Raw genomic sequence first — 14,031 nt, forward strand, 5'->3', positions numbered from 1 at the left:
TCAAAAAAAGTACCCCCAGTACAAATCACAGACCTGACCCCCACGTTGGCCAGATTAGCATCATAATTGGAGGTAAGCAATACTGATTCAGAGGTACCCCATACAATTCACAGGGGATAAGGGTTGTATTAGATCAGACTGTCTCTCCCGACTGAGGTTCTGCTGAGGCTGTTTCATCTGCTCCTTATCGCCTAGGGAGAAGCCCTTTCCCACTCCATCCCTTAGGGCTAACATGGCCCTAGTGGACGCCCCATCACAGGATCCCCAGTTAGACTCAATACAATGAAGAAGGGCCTCAGGTAGCTGGGAATCCACAATTTGCCCCCCTCGTGCTATAGGTGGGGGATGTGTAATTGGCAATTTCGGTCTAAATCAGAGCCTACATCAAAAGGGCTAATGCCGACAGAGGAGGCACTACTATTCCCTGATTAATGCAGAGCAGAGATCAGTGGGGCAAGGGCACTCGGTACATTCTCAGAATTACCTCCCCCCAACCCCCCCAATCCATTAAAATCATTCAGCTATCTTGATGATGAGAGGAGGTTCAGGATATGGACTTACATGTTCAGGGACCGAGGGTAATCGAGTCCGGAACAGTGTCCGGTGACCTGTTGTAATTGAATGAACTCAATTGTATTCTTGCCTCCATTTTGCATCTTGAAAATTTCCCTTTCGGGGCATTAGTAGATTTAAGGAGTGTGGAGGAGCTGCCTGGGGCAGTCGGCAGCTCCCCATCACATCCCATTCCTCCACTTAGTCCGCTATTCTTAAGAGGATCATTAGTGAGATCTATCACTGGGAGGGCAGTGCCCCCTGATCCAGGCGCAGGGGGCATATTTGGAAAAATATTCATGCCAGGCTCATTATCCGGCTCAAGAGTAGTACGATGATCAGTCACACATACATCATCAGAGATGTCAATAACATCAATGTCATCACTGACAGAATTTACAATTTGGTGCTCTCCCCTCAGTACGTTCTCCACCTCCCTCAAAACCATCGACCAAATTGGCCAAGCCGAACCGCTGACCCAATGTCCACAAGTTTAATCATGACATCCGCCAGCACCGCGTTTGTAGATTTTAGCTCTGCCCATATATTGTCATAGAGGGAGACAAATAAACTCAACACCATATTGAGGGCAGATAAAGTTGGGAGAGTCAAACGTATGCGCTCATCAATCTCCCTTCAAGTATGGTGAAGAGCTGATGATTCATCCTGTCCCCCAGAGCCCACCATGGGACAAGATGGCAAGGGGTACCCCTGATCATAGCCAGGCATAGTGCCATACAGCATATCCACAAGGGGGGTGGGTGAGTTCATAGACGCCTGGCATGGTTTTTCCATCCCACTTTCAATAGGATTAGAGTGGTCAGACTCTAGTTCTTCTTCCACCTGATCAGCAAGTTCAATAATGCTGATATCCGTTAAATCTTTAAGTCCATCAGAATTAGGCTGTAAGGCCATGATCAAATGGTCCAACATTGCTTTACCCTTCATGGCAGGGAAGGTTTTAATTTCAGTACTAGTAGTAGCAGGTTTGACAAAATAGTGATCCATAATCCATTCACCAGAGATGGGTCTGGAGCCCGGAGTTGACTTTGGAGTCTGATGCAAAACAGTTAAATTATGTTACACCAAGCTTGCCTGCTTCCTTTTGTCCACATGCTGTCCTTCCTCTTGAGTAAGGTTAAGGCCCTAGAATTAACCCCCCCTTGGAGAAAAGTCACCACCAGTTCAAGGGGAAGTGGCAGATTCCCCAGAGTTTCCACGGAAGAGTTGGCGATTGGGGGAGGCCCTCCGCTAGTATGTGGGTACATTTCCAGGACCCCCATTGACTCTCCCCTAATGGGGTCATTGACTGCCATCAGGTCTTGGGTCAGTAATTCCGAGCCAGCCCTGCTGCATAGCCCAGACCTGATATATTATTCCCCAAAGGCCACCAGTCAGTCCGGACGTATTGCGTGTTAGTAACGTGGAAATAAATACAGCCGGCTCCCAAACCAGGTCCACGCCAGTTGCTAGGTCAAAGGGAGAGACTGATGGTCAGACCCCGCAGTCCCTAGAAACGGCAACGGAATAGATTTCTACCTGGTCTGGAGCCATTGTTGGTAAACTCTTAGGAGCCAGCAGCTAGCGGTAAACAATGAAAAACAGCACTATGCAAACGCCCTTGTCTTCACAGACTGGCTTCTCGCCACAAGGGCTACGATACACGGAATTTGTTTCCTGGTTCATGGAGGCATGTCAGTGGCCTCAGTAAGTTCTTAAATGTGCAGTATATAATACATGCACGGCGAGCAGTCACAGGTGAAGAGCAGCAATAGCAAAAGGATTGGCAGCGAAAAACAGCAATATGCAAACACCCTTGTCTTACTAAAACCGTACTACCATCCATCTCCTAGAGCAGTATAGCAGGGTGCAAAAGCTACGCCACATTGGGAGGTTTAAAATGACTCACTAATTCTGCCTGACATCAGGCATTCTTTAGTAATATTATTGGCACGATCAGCAGATGAAGCTCCTTTTGGTGGGAGAGTTTTGATAATCAACTATGGTTGTAACTTGTGCTGGGCTCATTTGTATTTAGTGATTTTGGAGGAGATGTTGAAGGGTGTCAAACATGTCTTTGATATAGTTGAAGGTTTCAATGGAACGCTCTGAGGCAAGGGGTTAGCAGAACTAGTGGCTAGTTTACTTAAACTGCTCCAGTGCTGGATAATTTTGTGCTGGTGACAGGGATTTGACAATGACATTTGTACCGAAAAAGGGCGACCTTTCATTATTGGACTGGTCATTTGGTACAAATGTCGTAGTTGGCTCAGTGGCTTTAAACGTTCATGCAAAACTTACCTACACTGGGGATAATAGACAAGCAACAGAGTCACATATGTAATCTGGCCCGAAATACCTCATCATTAATGCATTCTATGATTGTAAGTAGGTCCATACACTTGTCAATGAAAATGGCATTCTTGTGTGGTTACTAAGCTAGCGCTGATTGCAGATAGATGGTGATAGCATATAGGTGTTGATGAGGCTATTGATGGACATCCGTCTTTCCCTTTGAGTAGGATTACTTTGTATACATCGTGCATGGTATTGATTGAGTTGAAAGCAGAGGCGTAGATGGTCGGTTTGCTTGTTAAGTTATGCTGCAATATTCTTAGCTGGCATAAAAGAGGAGCTTCTCCATCTGAGTGTTTAGGCGCATTACTCTGTTTCTAAACATGTGTGGGTGACTCATCCATTCCAATGGTTCGTCTGGTTTACAATAGTTTAAAAAATATATATTAGATGCACACATGAAAGAAAGTTTTGTAAGAGCTTTCACAGGTCCAGTACCGTTTTCTCACCAATAGACACACACATGTGTCCCCATTAAAAGTCAACTACCAAAGTAAACACTCCACCTGCCAATCATCAGTGCATCCCTAATTTAACACACAATTGCCAGTACCGTCAAAACAAAATCTCCCCTGCTAAAAAAAACAATGCTGGGCCATGATGACCTCAGGGAATACCACCATATCAAACACCTTCCTTTCATAGACAAAATCCTTGAAAACGCCATAGCCATCCAACAACAAACACACGTTTACTAGCACCCTCCATAGTCAAGCTTCAAATGCAGCATGGAGACAACAACCATCCAATTGGTAGACCATGCACTGCGCACCCACAATGATGAATGCCACTCCCTCCTGGTACTCATTGATCTCTGTGCAGCCTTAAGCACAATATACAGTAGCACCCTTGCTAATATGCTGCATACCTGTATGGGAAACAATGTCTTCCACCAGGACATCTCCTAACTAGAAAACTGACATGAGCGTGTCCTGATGGAAACGTCCAGATTACCACTTCTAATCATCTGCAGATTCCACATTGTCCATCCTCTAACCTGTGACCTTCAATCATTTTTTAAAGCCCATCCAAGCCCTCTTTATCAGCCAAAAAATCCACACCCACCAACGTGCGAATGTTATACAAGTCTACCAATAAATAACATTCATTAAAGAAACCCACTTACTAAAGGCTTGTCCTGCTCTGATATAGACCTAGATGTCCAGCACTTACCTAAAACTGAGCCTCACCAAGACAGGATTCCTGCTTCTCACAACAACACAGAACCCTCCTCTCTTCACACCTGGCTTTCCACCATAATCCTTGAGAGCTTCATTGCACAGCTGTCGCCCTGGGGCAGTTCTCTGGGATTCAACATAGACAGTCATATCTTCTCCAAAGTGGCAAACAAGCTGAAAACATGGTGTTAACTATCCCTCATGCAGAAATGCAAGTCCTTCTTAAAAGCTACTAGCTTTATATTCAACACAAAGGCCTAGGCCCTTTATCACCCGCATTAAAGAAACCTCCCCTCATTGTCCTACCCACCAATTCCATACCAACCATTATGAGAAGAGTCCAACATGCCACCCCTCTCTGAAGTTCTCCAGAAATATGACAACGTAATTCCCCACTCATACAATTCACTGGCGATCCCCAACAAGCACAATTCACCTACAAATACACCTGGATCATACACCAAGCTGTCAGGATGCACCCCCTAATACATGGATGACAAAGTCACCATCTCTGCTGATAAAAGCATCACTAGAAGTTATAATCTGGTCAGACTAGCACAGCAGAAAATGCTAAATTGAAAGGACAAGGAAACAAGCAGGTTCTGCCTATGCTTGAAGTATGCTGAACCTCATACTCATCAACATCAGAAGCACCTCTGCCCCCATCCAATTCAGAAAACAAGTTAATGCCACTCTTTTCAAGGAACATCTTCTTTGCATTCCACATGATACTCTCCATCTGAACTCACCCAACCCAGTATGCCTCCTGAAAACGCCCTCTACAGCCTACCTCTCTGATCTACCACCACCCACTGCCTCATTGCTGATAAATGTTTCCCACTGGCTACAAATGATAACCTGCTACCCTGAATGTTATGCTTCTAATTCATGCTATGTTGCAAGAACGAATCACGCTGCATGTAACCATCTAATACATAAATCCTACACATAATGATAACAGGTCTCTGTTTTTGCATGGAGCTTGGCTCACACTATGCCCAAAATAAATTGAAAAAGACAATAAAATCACTTTACAGCAGTCATTTGTTCTTCACGTAAAAACTTGACACAGAGCTGCCATTCTGGTGCAGACATCTGTTGAATGCTCAATCAAGTGCACTTGTTTAGAGATGTAGAAATGTGATACTCTCTTCGAGGTACATTATCAAGTGATTAAAAATGATGCCGAAACAATCTTCTGTTGCCCTGTCTATCATTTGGGGTGTATTACTCCTGTTAATGGAAATCCCAGTACTATTGAATACTCATAAGAATAGTTGGCAAAATCCAAAGTTACCTGGCTCACTTTGATCTAATTTACTATATCGTTCTTTTTCTTTTTCAACAATTGTCCTTTTTTATTTTTTATTTTGGTGCGTGGAATGGTAGGTTCATTCTTTACAGCCCAGAACTTGATTTGGACCTGTTTCTTTCATTAGATCTCTTTTTTGTTTGTGTTAATGAAACTAGGCTTCAGCAAAATGACATTCCAAAAATGGCTGCCTTGACTTCATCCTATTGCTCATGTTTGCATTCTAATCGGTTGTCTGGCATTGATGGATGTATGGGGATGCTTTTTCGGCACAATAAGGTCACCTGCTAATCTTCAGCTTCCCTTGCCGCCTGTCCTTTCATTTGAATATCATCTTGTTTATTTGTAAGCTCCATGTTATTTATCAGTATTGACTATATGTTTTCCTTCTGGTACAAAAACCTCCTCTTTGATTCTGATCTTATGTTATGTTTACTTTCCTCTCTTTACACTACCATTTCTGATGGTAGGGGACTTTAATAATAATCTTAGATTTTCTACTAATTGCCATTTTCTTTCAGCTACTTTTTCTCCCAACTTATCTCTTGTTCCATCTCCTTCTATCTATATCAGTGGAAGGACTCTTCATCTGATTTTCATCTCACCTAAATTTGATCATTTTACTACTCCAAGTGCCATCTCAGTTCCACCTGCTGATCATAGATTACTTGCATCCACTCGGTCATGATCAATTCTCGACATTCAGCGGGTAGAACTAATATCCTTTTTTTGGTCCTGGTGTTCATCACCTCTCTACATCTGCTCTACTTAAACTATTACATCTACACTTGTATTATTTGATACATTATCTTCTTCATCTCCTTCCAATGTTGCTTCAATGGAAGAACCATCTATTTTAGCTATTCTTACTTCTTTAGATATGTTTTTCCCATCTACTCCCTTTGTGCCCAAAGCTAAACCCCTGCAACCATAGTTATCACAGTGAGATAGGCTTCTTAGTTCCCAGCTCCATGAGTGTATATAGCATAAAAATAAAAACCCATCTAATTTTTATTTTTATTTTCTAGTTTGCACGTGTTTTATTAGCTCTGCTGTTTGAGATGCCCAGGCTCATTGTATCCAATCTGTCATTGCTTCCAAAGGCTCTTCCCGCCAGCATCTTTTTGTACTCTAAATAAACTGCTCTCTTGTTTCAGCTGACGTAGCTGTTGATTTCTTCGATTTCTGAAAACCCATTTATTTTCTATTTTCTTGATAATGTTAAGACAAACAGATCATCTCTTGATCCAAGCTTGTACAACTGTACAATACATTCTCTAGCAACTTCTCGACATCTACTTCATTTAATATTGTTTTGCCTGTCTCTGATCTTGATGTTGCTCACATAGTTTTCAATCTCAACCTACAGCAGCAACTTCACTTTCCAGTTTCTTTGATTAATTCTGTTTTTCAATCTTTTCCCCCATTGCTGGCCATCCTCATTAATGCTTCACTACTGTCTAGCCATCTTTGTTTTTATTTTTTAAAGGGCCACTGTTAGTCATCTGCTTAAGACGCTTACGTTAGATTCATCTGATCCATGACACATTTGCCTAATCTCTCTTCTCCCTTATTTATCTATAGTGTCAGAAATGATTGTATATCTACACATATCTTCATTTTTTAACACTCTCTCATTTCTTTCTCCTTGTCAATTCTGTTTTTTTTCTACTGAAACTATTTGTTTTCTCTGATTCAAGTCATCATGCACACCATTGCAAGCTTGCCTCAATTCTGGTCTTACATCATTTGATTGCTGCCTTTGACACTGACTATCTTTCTATTTTGCTTCAATTTCTGTTTTCTCTCCGGATTGATGATTGATGTTTCTGCTCTTAATTGGTTTTCTCCTTATCTTTTTGATCATTCCTTTACTGCATCTTTGGAAGGCTCAGTGTTGGGCCTACTTTTGTTTGCTTTGTATGCTATTAATTATTTATAATAATTGTAATTGTTTTTTAAATGTTACTTGGTTTCATATTTGATTTTCATCTTTGTTGACATGAACACATTCTTTTGGTTGTGCGCACTTGTCAGTTTCAGTTATTTAAAGTTCATAAAATGTGTCCTGTGTTAAATTAGTAATCTTCTAAACTACTTATGCAAACCTTAGTGCTCTCCCGCTTAAATTATTGTTGATTACTATACTTTGGTTTGCCTAATTATGCTTTACTATCTTTTCATTCTATTGTGCTCTCTGCTGTTCAGGTTCTTTTGGAACTTCATTTCTCTGTTAGAATTTCTCCATAGAATGTTCAACTTTGCTGGTTTCCCATTCCTGTCCATTTTCAGTTCAATTTTCTTTCTATTGTTTTTAAGTGAACCCATGCCTTTGCTCCTGATTACATTTGTTTTCTGTTTTTCTAGTATCATCCTACTAGATGTCTTCATTCTTCCCAATTTCTTCTCACTTCAACTCGTCCCTTTGCCCCCTTTTCTCCCTTTCAATATTTTGGCCCCTAAACCTTGCAATGCTCTTTCTTTGGATGTTCGTTTATCTCCTTCTCTGAGTCTGTTAAAGAAACATTTAGAGGAATATCTACTGTATATTTCATGTTTTTCTTGACTCAGAGATATCGTTTGCATTTTGTTTATTTGCTTCATTTGGTATTACGTGTGTTTCTCTTTACATATCACTGTGTCGCTTGTTTCCTCACAAAAGTGCTATACAAATAAATATATAAAATAAAAAACAAATACATTTATACTAGGAGGAATCAGTGGGCACAACTGTATTTTCATCATCTTTTTCTATGTCTGTTTGGAGGTTTTTACAATCTTCCTTTTATCTTCACTAATGTTTTAATACGTGTTGGGGCTCATGTTATCTAGTAGTTTTATAAGACAGCCTGTACATTGAGGTTTCAAAGAGACTGTTTTGGGGTTTTAGCATGTTGTGTGAGTAGTATGTCCTACTGGACTAAATCAAGATGAAACCTGGGTTTGTGGGAACATTGCTTCATGCAATATGAACAAGTGGACCGAAAGACACATTGTAAGCTATCTGTGGATAACATCTTACTGTGTATCCTTCCTCTCAGCTGATGGCAATGGCAGTAGCAGCAGCAGGCAAAGGACCAGAAGGCAGGGACGCCATAAATCTGACAATTTGCCTCAACAAGACACTCTATGCATGCAGAGTGTCAAAAGAAAATCCCACAAAGCAGGTGAAGTGCAAGAGAAGTTAAATGGTTTTGTTGGTAAGTGGACTGTAACATAATTGTTCATTGTTAGCTATGTGTCCACTCAAAGAACCCCCAGTAATATTGCTGTACTGGAACTAGTCAGCATTCCCTATGAACTCTGTTTAACTCCTGCGTTACACATAATTGTAAACATAAAATATGGATGAAATGATTGTTCATAGCAAAATGTATTCCCAATCAATCTGCTCATGTAATCAGTTACCACGTGTGCATCGTGCATAAACATAATTACTTGCCTCACCACATATTTCTCAATGATTTGTATCAGATTATTATTGCAATACTATGGAGAATTCCCCAGAAAAGGATAAGCAGATACCCTTCTGGGCAGTAAGATGCGTTCTGAAAATTGTTTGTAGCTTTGGTTTTGGGTGTAAACATTAAAGAGGAATAGAACAAATGGAATCTTTCAGCCCAATGCATAACTAAACAGATAGGCAGGTAGATCAGTTGCATTGTGTATCCAGCTGTTTTTACGATGGCATCTAAGTTATTAACTAGAAACCCAGTTTAATATCAGGTTGTATAACATCTGTGGCTGTTTCTGTAAAGGAGTTTCTGCTTTTCATAAGACTAAATTGACCTGGCTGATCTATCACTTGTTTTTAAAGTGCTTACCCGTCCTCTGGTAACGTCGATCTGACACTCCTCATAAACATCATTGTCTTTCCCCACCTTAAAAGTGCAGCACTGACATTTCAACCCTGGCACATTCTGTATCCTTTCCTTGCTATACTCTGAGAATGTGTTCTGAGACGACAGTCACGAGGTAGCTTATCTCTCTCTTCTGAAATTACATTGCTTCCTCTGCAAATTCTAACCTGGCCTCCTCCTTAAAAGAGAAATGTAAACTACTGATAAACATTATGTTAGGTTTAGGATTTTTCATACTATTGTTTGATTACAATGTTTAGATATTCTATACTTTTATTGGTGTGATTACAATTTCTGTCAGGTCACTGTTTCTGTTCATATACTTATCAGAGTGAATAGAGTTATTTTGTTAACACTGCAGCAAGCAGGTTATGATGTCACCAGCTTCTTGTGTGGAATGTTATGTTATGGAGTAAGGTTCTGGAATGAGGGAGTTTCAGTTGAAGGTTGGTTGTGTGCGTTGCACCTGATGTCGCGTTATCTGTACTCAATAAAAAAGTTAATTCCTTTCTCAAGCGTGGGGATTAATTTCAACATTGGCGACGAGGAAAACCCAACGACTTCTCTGCGACCCTCCCCCTGGCCGCATCCGTTTCACTCTAGCAGCAAGCCAGTCTGCCGGCGAACCTTCTGAGCGGTGACAGCAGGTGCCGAAGATCAGGTCAGGAGGTGTGGTGGGGGACGGCGGGACCTCGGTGTCAGGCGGCCCTGTTCATGAATGTTAAGTCTGCACTGTTGTAATTGACATTAAAGCAGTGAGGATTTCTACTCACTCTGCGCACGTTAGCCTTTGGCTCGTGCTGGGCTGCATTTTACGGTGTGCAACGGCCTTCAGCGCACACGGCTGCACAGACCTGCCTCTGTTCGCGCGAGCCTGCAATTGGCTTCTCACACGGGCACCATAGGGGGCGTAGCCTAGCTGCGGTTCTGCAGCGGCAAGGACAGCTGACCCATCTATGTCATAATGGGGGCATGGTTTGAGTGCATGAGCACTCCGACGGCTGTGAAACAAGACATTTGTGACGCCAGTTGCCAGGAGGAGGCGGTCACAATGGAAAGCTTCTAATTCAACTTCAGCTGTGCTTCATTAAACCAGCTGCCTGTGGACAGGCGTCTCAAAGGAAATTTCGTTCTCATCTGCCTCAGCAATGCGGAGTACAGTATAAAAAGAAATCCAGCATAATAAAAGTTCCACTCCTACCTGAACCTGCAGAACACCCAATTATCTACTCACACTTCACAGCCTTATAAAAACGAGTTACGCCAACGTTTGAACTGGCCACTAATGAACTGTTCACAAGTGGGTTAACTGGAACTTTGAGATCTTGGCATTAACTCTACTACTTGTGCACAGTAGTCATGGCTGCAACAATACCACCCCAACACCTTTTCTAGCTGAACCAGGTCTCCCTATGATCCGGTGGGACAGGTGGAAGGGTATCTTTGAAAAACTACCTGGTGGCTATAGGAGGCGACAGATTCAGTTCTGCCAGGAAGAAGGCATTGTTGCTACATAACTTAGTTCCAGACGGACAAAGTGTGTTCGATGGTTTATCGAGAAGCCAGGGGTTGGAGGCCGGAGATGCGGATGAATATGCCATAGCCTTAAAACAAATAGAAGAGCACTTTGAACCCAAGAAAAATATAACTTTTGAACGGCATACATTTTTCCAACGCATACAAGACCCTTCAGAATCGGTTGAATCTTACATAGCCTCTCTCAGAATACTAAGCCATACATGACTGAAACATTAACAGATTCCCTGATCAGGGACCAACTGGGGAGGTGCACCAACAATGGAAGAATACAGGAGAAGTTGCTGGCGAAGGATGTTACCCTAGAACAAGCTGTTGAACTAGCTAGAAGTATTGAACAAATCACCCAATACATCAAGGAGATGAAGGTAGACAAACAAGTACTACATGCTGTATGTGCGGTGGGACAAAGCAGGAAGCAGAGTTCTGGTGGGAATAGAAGAGACGGGTGGAAGACAAAGTGCACCAAATGTGGCAGTCCCAAACACAGTCCGAATTTCCCTACATGCCCTGCCAGATTTGCTGATTGTTTTAAATGTAAGTGCAGGGGACACTTTGTGAATGTCTGCAGAGACTCATCAATCAACATGGTAGAGTCAAGAGATAATGGTGGTGAAATGAACCGGACGACATTGAATGTGTCAATGGGGACACCCACTCAAGAAGTAGCTCCCAGGCACGTGTTCCAAATCTCGGCAGTCTCCGGTGAACAAAGTGGACCCATGGACGTGTTTGAAGTTCAGGGATGCAAAATGATGATGAAGGTTGACACAGCTTCACCTTGGACCATCATATCGGAGGAAACTCTAAGAGATGTGTTAAGAAAAGACTCGAAGTTGCTCGAGCCTGCTATGGAGCAGCCTTGTGGATATGGAGAATCAGCTATTGAATTGTAGGACAATTCCAAGCACAAGTGTTGGCTACCCTCCTCCTGCCCTTGTACAACATACTGGTAGCTAAGAAGGGCGCCTCATTACTCGGTTGGGAAGAACAAAAAAAGTTGGGTGTGAGAGTTCAATCTAGTGCACTGGAACCAGTGACCATAGCGGAAATGGAGAACAAATGGTCTAAAGAATTTCCTGAAGTGTTCACTGAAAGTTTGGGCAAACTTAAACATTTTGAACATGACATTACGCTCAAAAGGAACCCTCAACCTACTGTTCATAAGGTTAGACACATGCCTCTAAACATGAGAGAACAATTACATGAAGAATTGTCTGATCTCATGAGCAAAGGTGTGATTGAACCAGTGGGAGGCACAGAATGGTTGTCGCCGGTGGTATTGGTTACCAAGAACAATGGGAAATTGAGACTGCGTGTGGACTTGAGGAGCTTAAACCAAAACATTCTGGTCGAGAGACATCCCCTACCGATTATCGTTGAAACTCTGGCCACATTGGGAGAATCCAAATGGTTCTCTGTAATCGACCTATCGTCAGCGTACCATCAAGTCGCACTTTCTAGACAATGCCAACATCTCACAGCGTTCAATACCCCTGAAGAAACATACAAGTTTCTCCGAATGCCATTTGGTCTGGCATCAGCTGCCTCTGCCTTCCAGAAAGTGATGGAGGAGGTTTAGAAGGGTGTTAGATAAAGTGACTGTATTTCAGGGTGATATATTAGTGTATGCTGAGAATGAGAGTGAACATGAGATAGTGTTGAGATGTGTACTGACAAGACTGAGAGAGGTTGGCTTAACGGTTCAGAGAAGTAAATGCAAAATAGCAGTCAAATAAGCAGAATATTTAGGCCACAGTATATCTAATGAAGGTATTTTGCCCAAAAAATCACTGGTTGATAGTATTAGCAAGGCTCCTCCACCTAAGGACAAGGACCAAGTGCGGTCATTCATGGGCTTGGCAGAATATTATCACAAGTTTGTGAATGGTTTTGCATCAATATCTTCCCCATTAAAAAATGTACTCAAGAAGGGAGTACATTTTAAGTGATCCGAAGACTGCTTAGCAGCTTTTAGATCCATAAAGGAAGGAATTGCTCAAGCACCATCACTTAGTGGATTTGTTTCAGGAAGGAAAAAACACATTATCTGTTGATGCTAGCATACTAGGTTTGGGTGCTATGTTATCTCAATATGATTAAGGAAAGGTAGAACATTTGATAGTTTTTGCTTCAAGGCCATTGAGGGGGGCAGAGAGAAATTACTCTGTAATAGAGAGAGAGGCTATGGCAATGTCATGGGCTATTTCCCATGTCAAGTTTTTCTTATGGGGTCAGACTGTCCAAGTTAGGACTGATCACAAACAATTGGTACAACTCATGAGCAGTGCTGATTGGGCAAAGGGCTCACTGAGAATTTCCAGATGGATGGTGGAATTGTCAGGTTACAATTTTTAGGTTTGTTACATATCCAGACTACCAGTTGGAAGTGGTGAAAACACAGAAACAGTCAGAGAACAAGACTTGCCATAGACAAGGAAGAATGGCTGCAAGCGGACACGGAGGACAAAGAGCTGAATCAGGTGATGGTTTGGACAAAGGATGGATGGCCCCACAAAAATAATGTGGATAGGTGTTAAGACAGATGTTATGAAGTGAGGGAGGAGTTAAATTTGTCTCAGGATGGGTGCAAACTCAGAAGAGTGATCAAAGTAGTACCTCCTAGTGGCATTAAATCTCAACTAGTGAATGTGGCTCATCAAGGGCACTTAGGAATGAGTGGTACCAAGAGATACTTGAGGCAATCATTCTGGTGGCCAGGTATAGATAGTGAGGTAGAAATGAAAGTCAGATTTTGCAAAGAATGCGAGAAAAGTGACAAAAGCAAGGTTGTGAGGGAAATACCACTTGTTCCTGCGAGTGTACCTAGTGAGCCATGGGAGAAAGTGGCAATTGATTTAGTGGAACACCTACAAGAACTTGGTGAGGGATACAAGTACCTGGTAGTAATGGTAGACTACCATTCCAAATGGGTGGAATGGGGAGCACTCCGTGAGGCTACCACTTCAGAGATGATATAATTTCTGGAAGATGTGTTTTACAGAGAGGGTTTTCTCACGGTATTGGTAACTGACAATGGAGTGCAATTCTGTTCAGACAGGATGTTACATTTTCTAAAGAAATTCAGCATCAAACATGTACGTACAGCGTTATATCATCCAAGAGTCAATGGGCTAGTTGAAAGAGCAAATACATTTGTTAAGAGTGGCTTACAATTGGCGTTGGTGTCAGGCTTAGAGTGGTCAAAGGTACTAAAGGAGTTGGTATGGAACTATTG

General features: G+C 42.1%; 1 protein-coding gene across 2 annotated transcripts in view; it reads left to right on the plus strand.

Annotated features, from left to right (window-relative positions):
- NYAP2 (neuronal tyrosine-phosphorylated phosphoinositide-3-kinase adaptor 2) overlaps positions 1-14,031 on the plus strand; it is a 1,523,268-nt gene that overhangs the window by 1,118,856 nt on the left and 390,381 nt on the right. Inside the window, exon 5 of one of the 2 annotated variants that reach the window (XM_069618180.1) lies at positions 8,439-8,597. The exons of the other annotated variant lie outside the window; for it this stretch is intronic. Coding sequence (XP_069474281.1) covers positions 8,439-8,597 — 159 coding nt within the window. The remainder of the gene's footprint in view (positions 1-8,438; positions 8,598-14,031) is intronic. 2 annotated transcript variants of the gene reach the window in all.

Source organism: Ambystoma mexicanum, chromosome 10, assembly GCF_040938575.1.
Source record: "Ambystoma mexicanum isolate Mex_15411 chromosome 10, UKY_AmexF1_1, whole genome shotgun sequence".
In the NCBI taxonomy this organism is placed as follows: Eukaryota; Metazoa; Chordata; class Amphibia; order Caudata; family Ambystomatidae; genus Ambystoma; species Ambystoma mexicanum.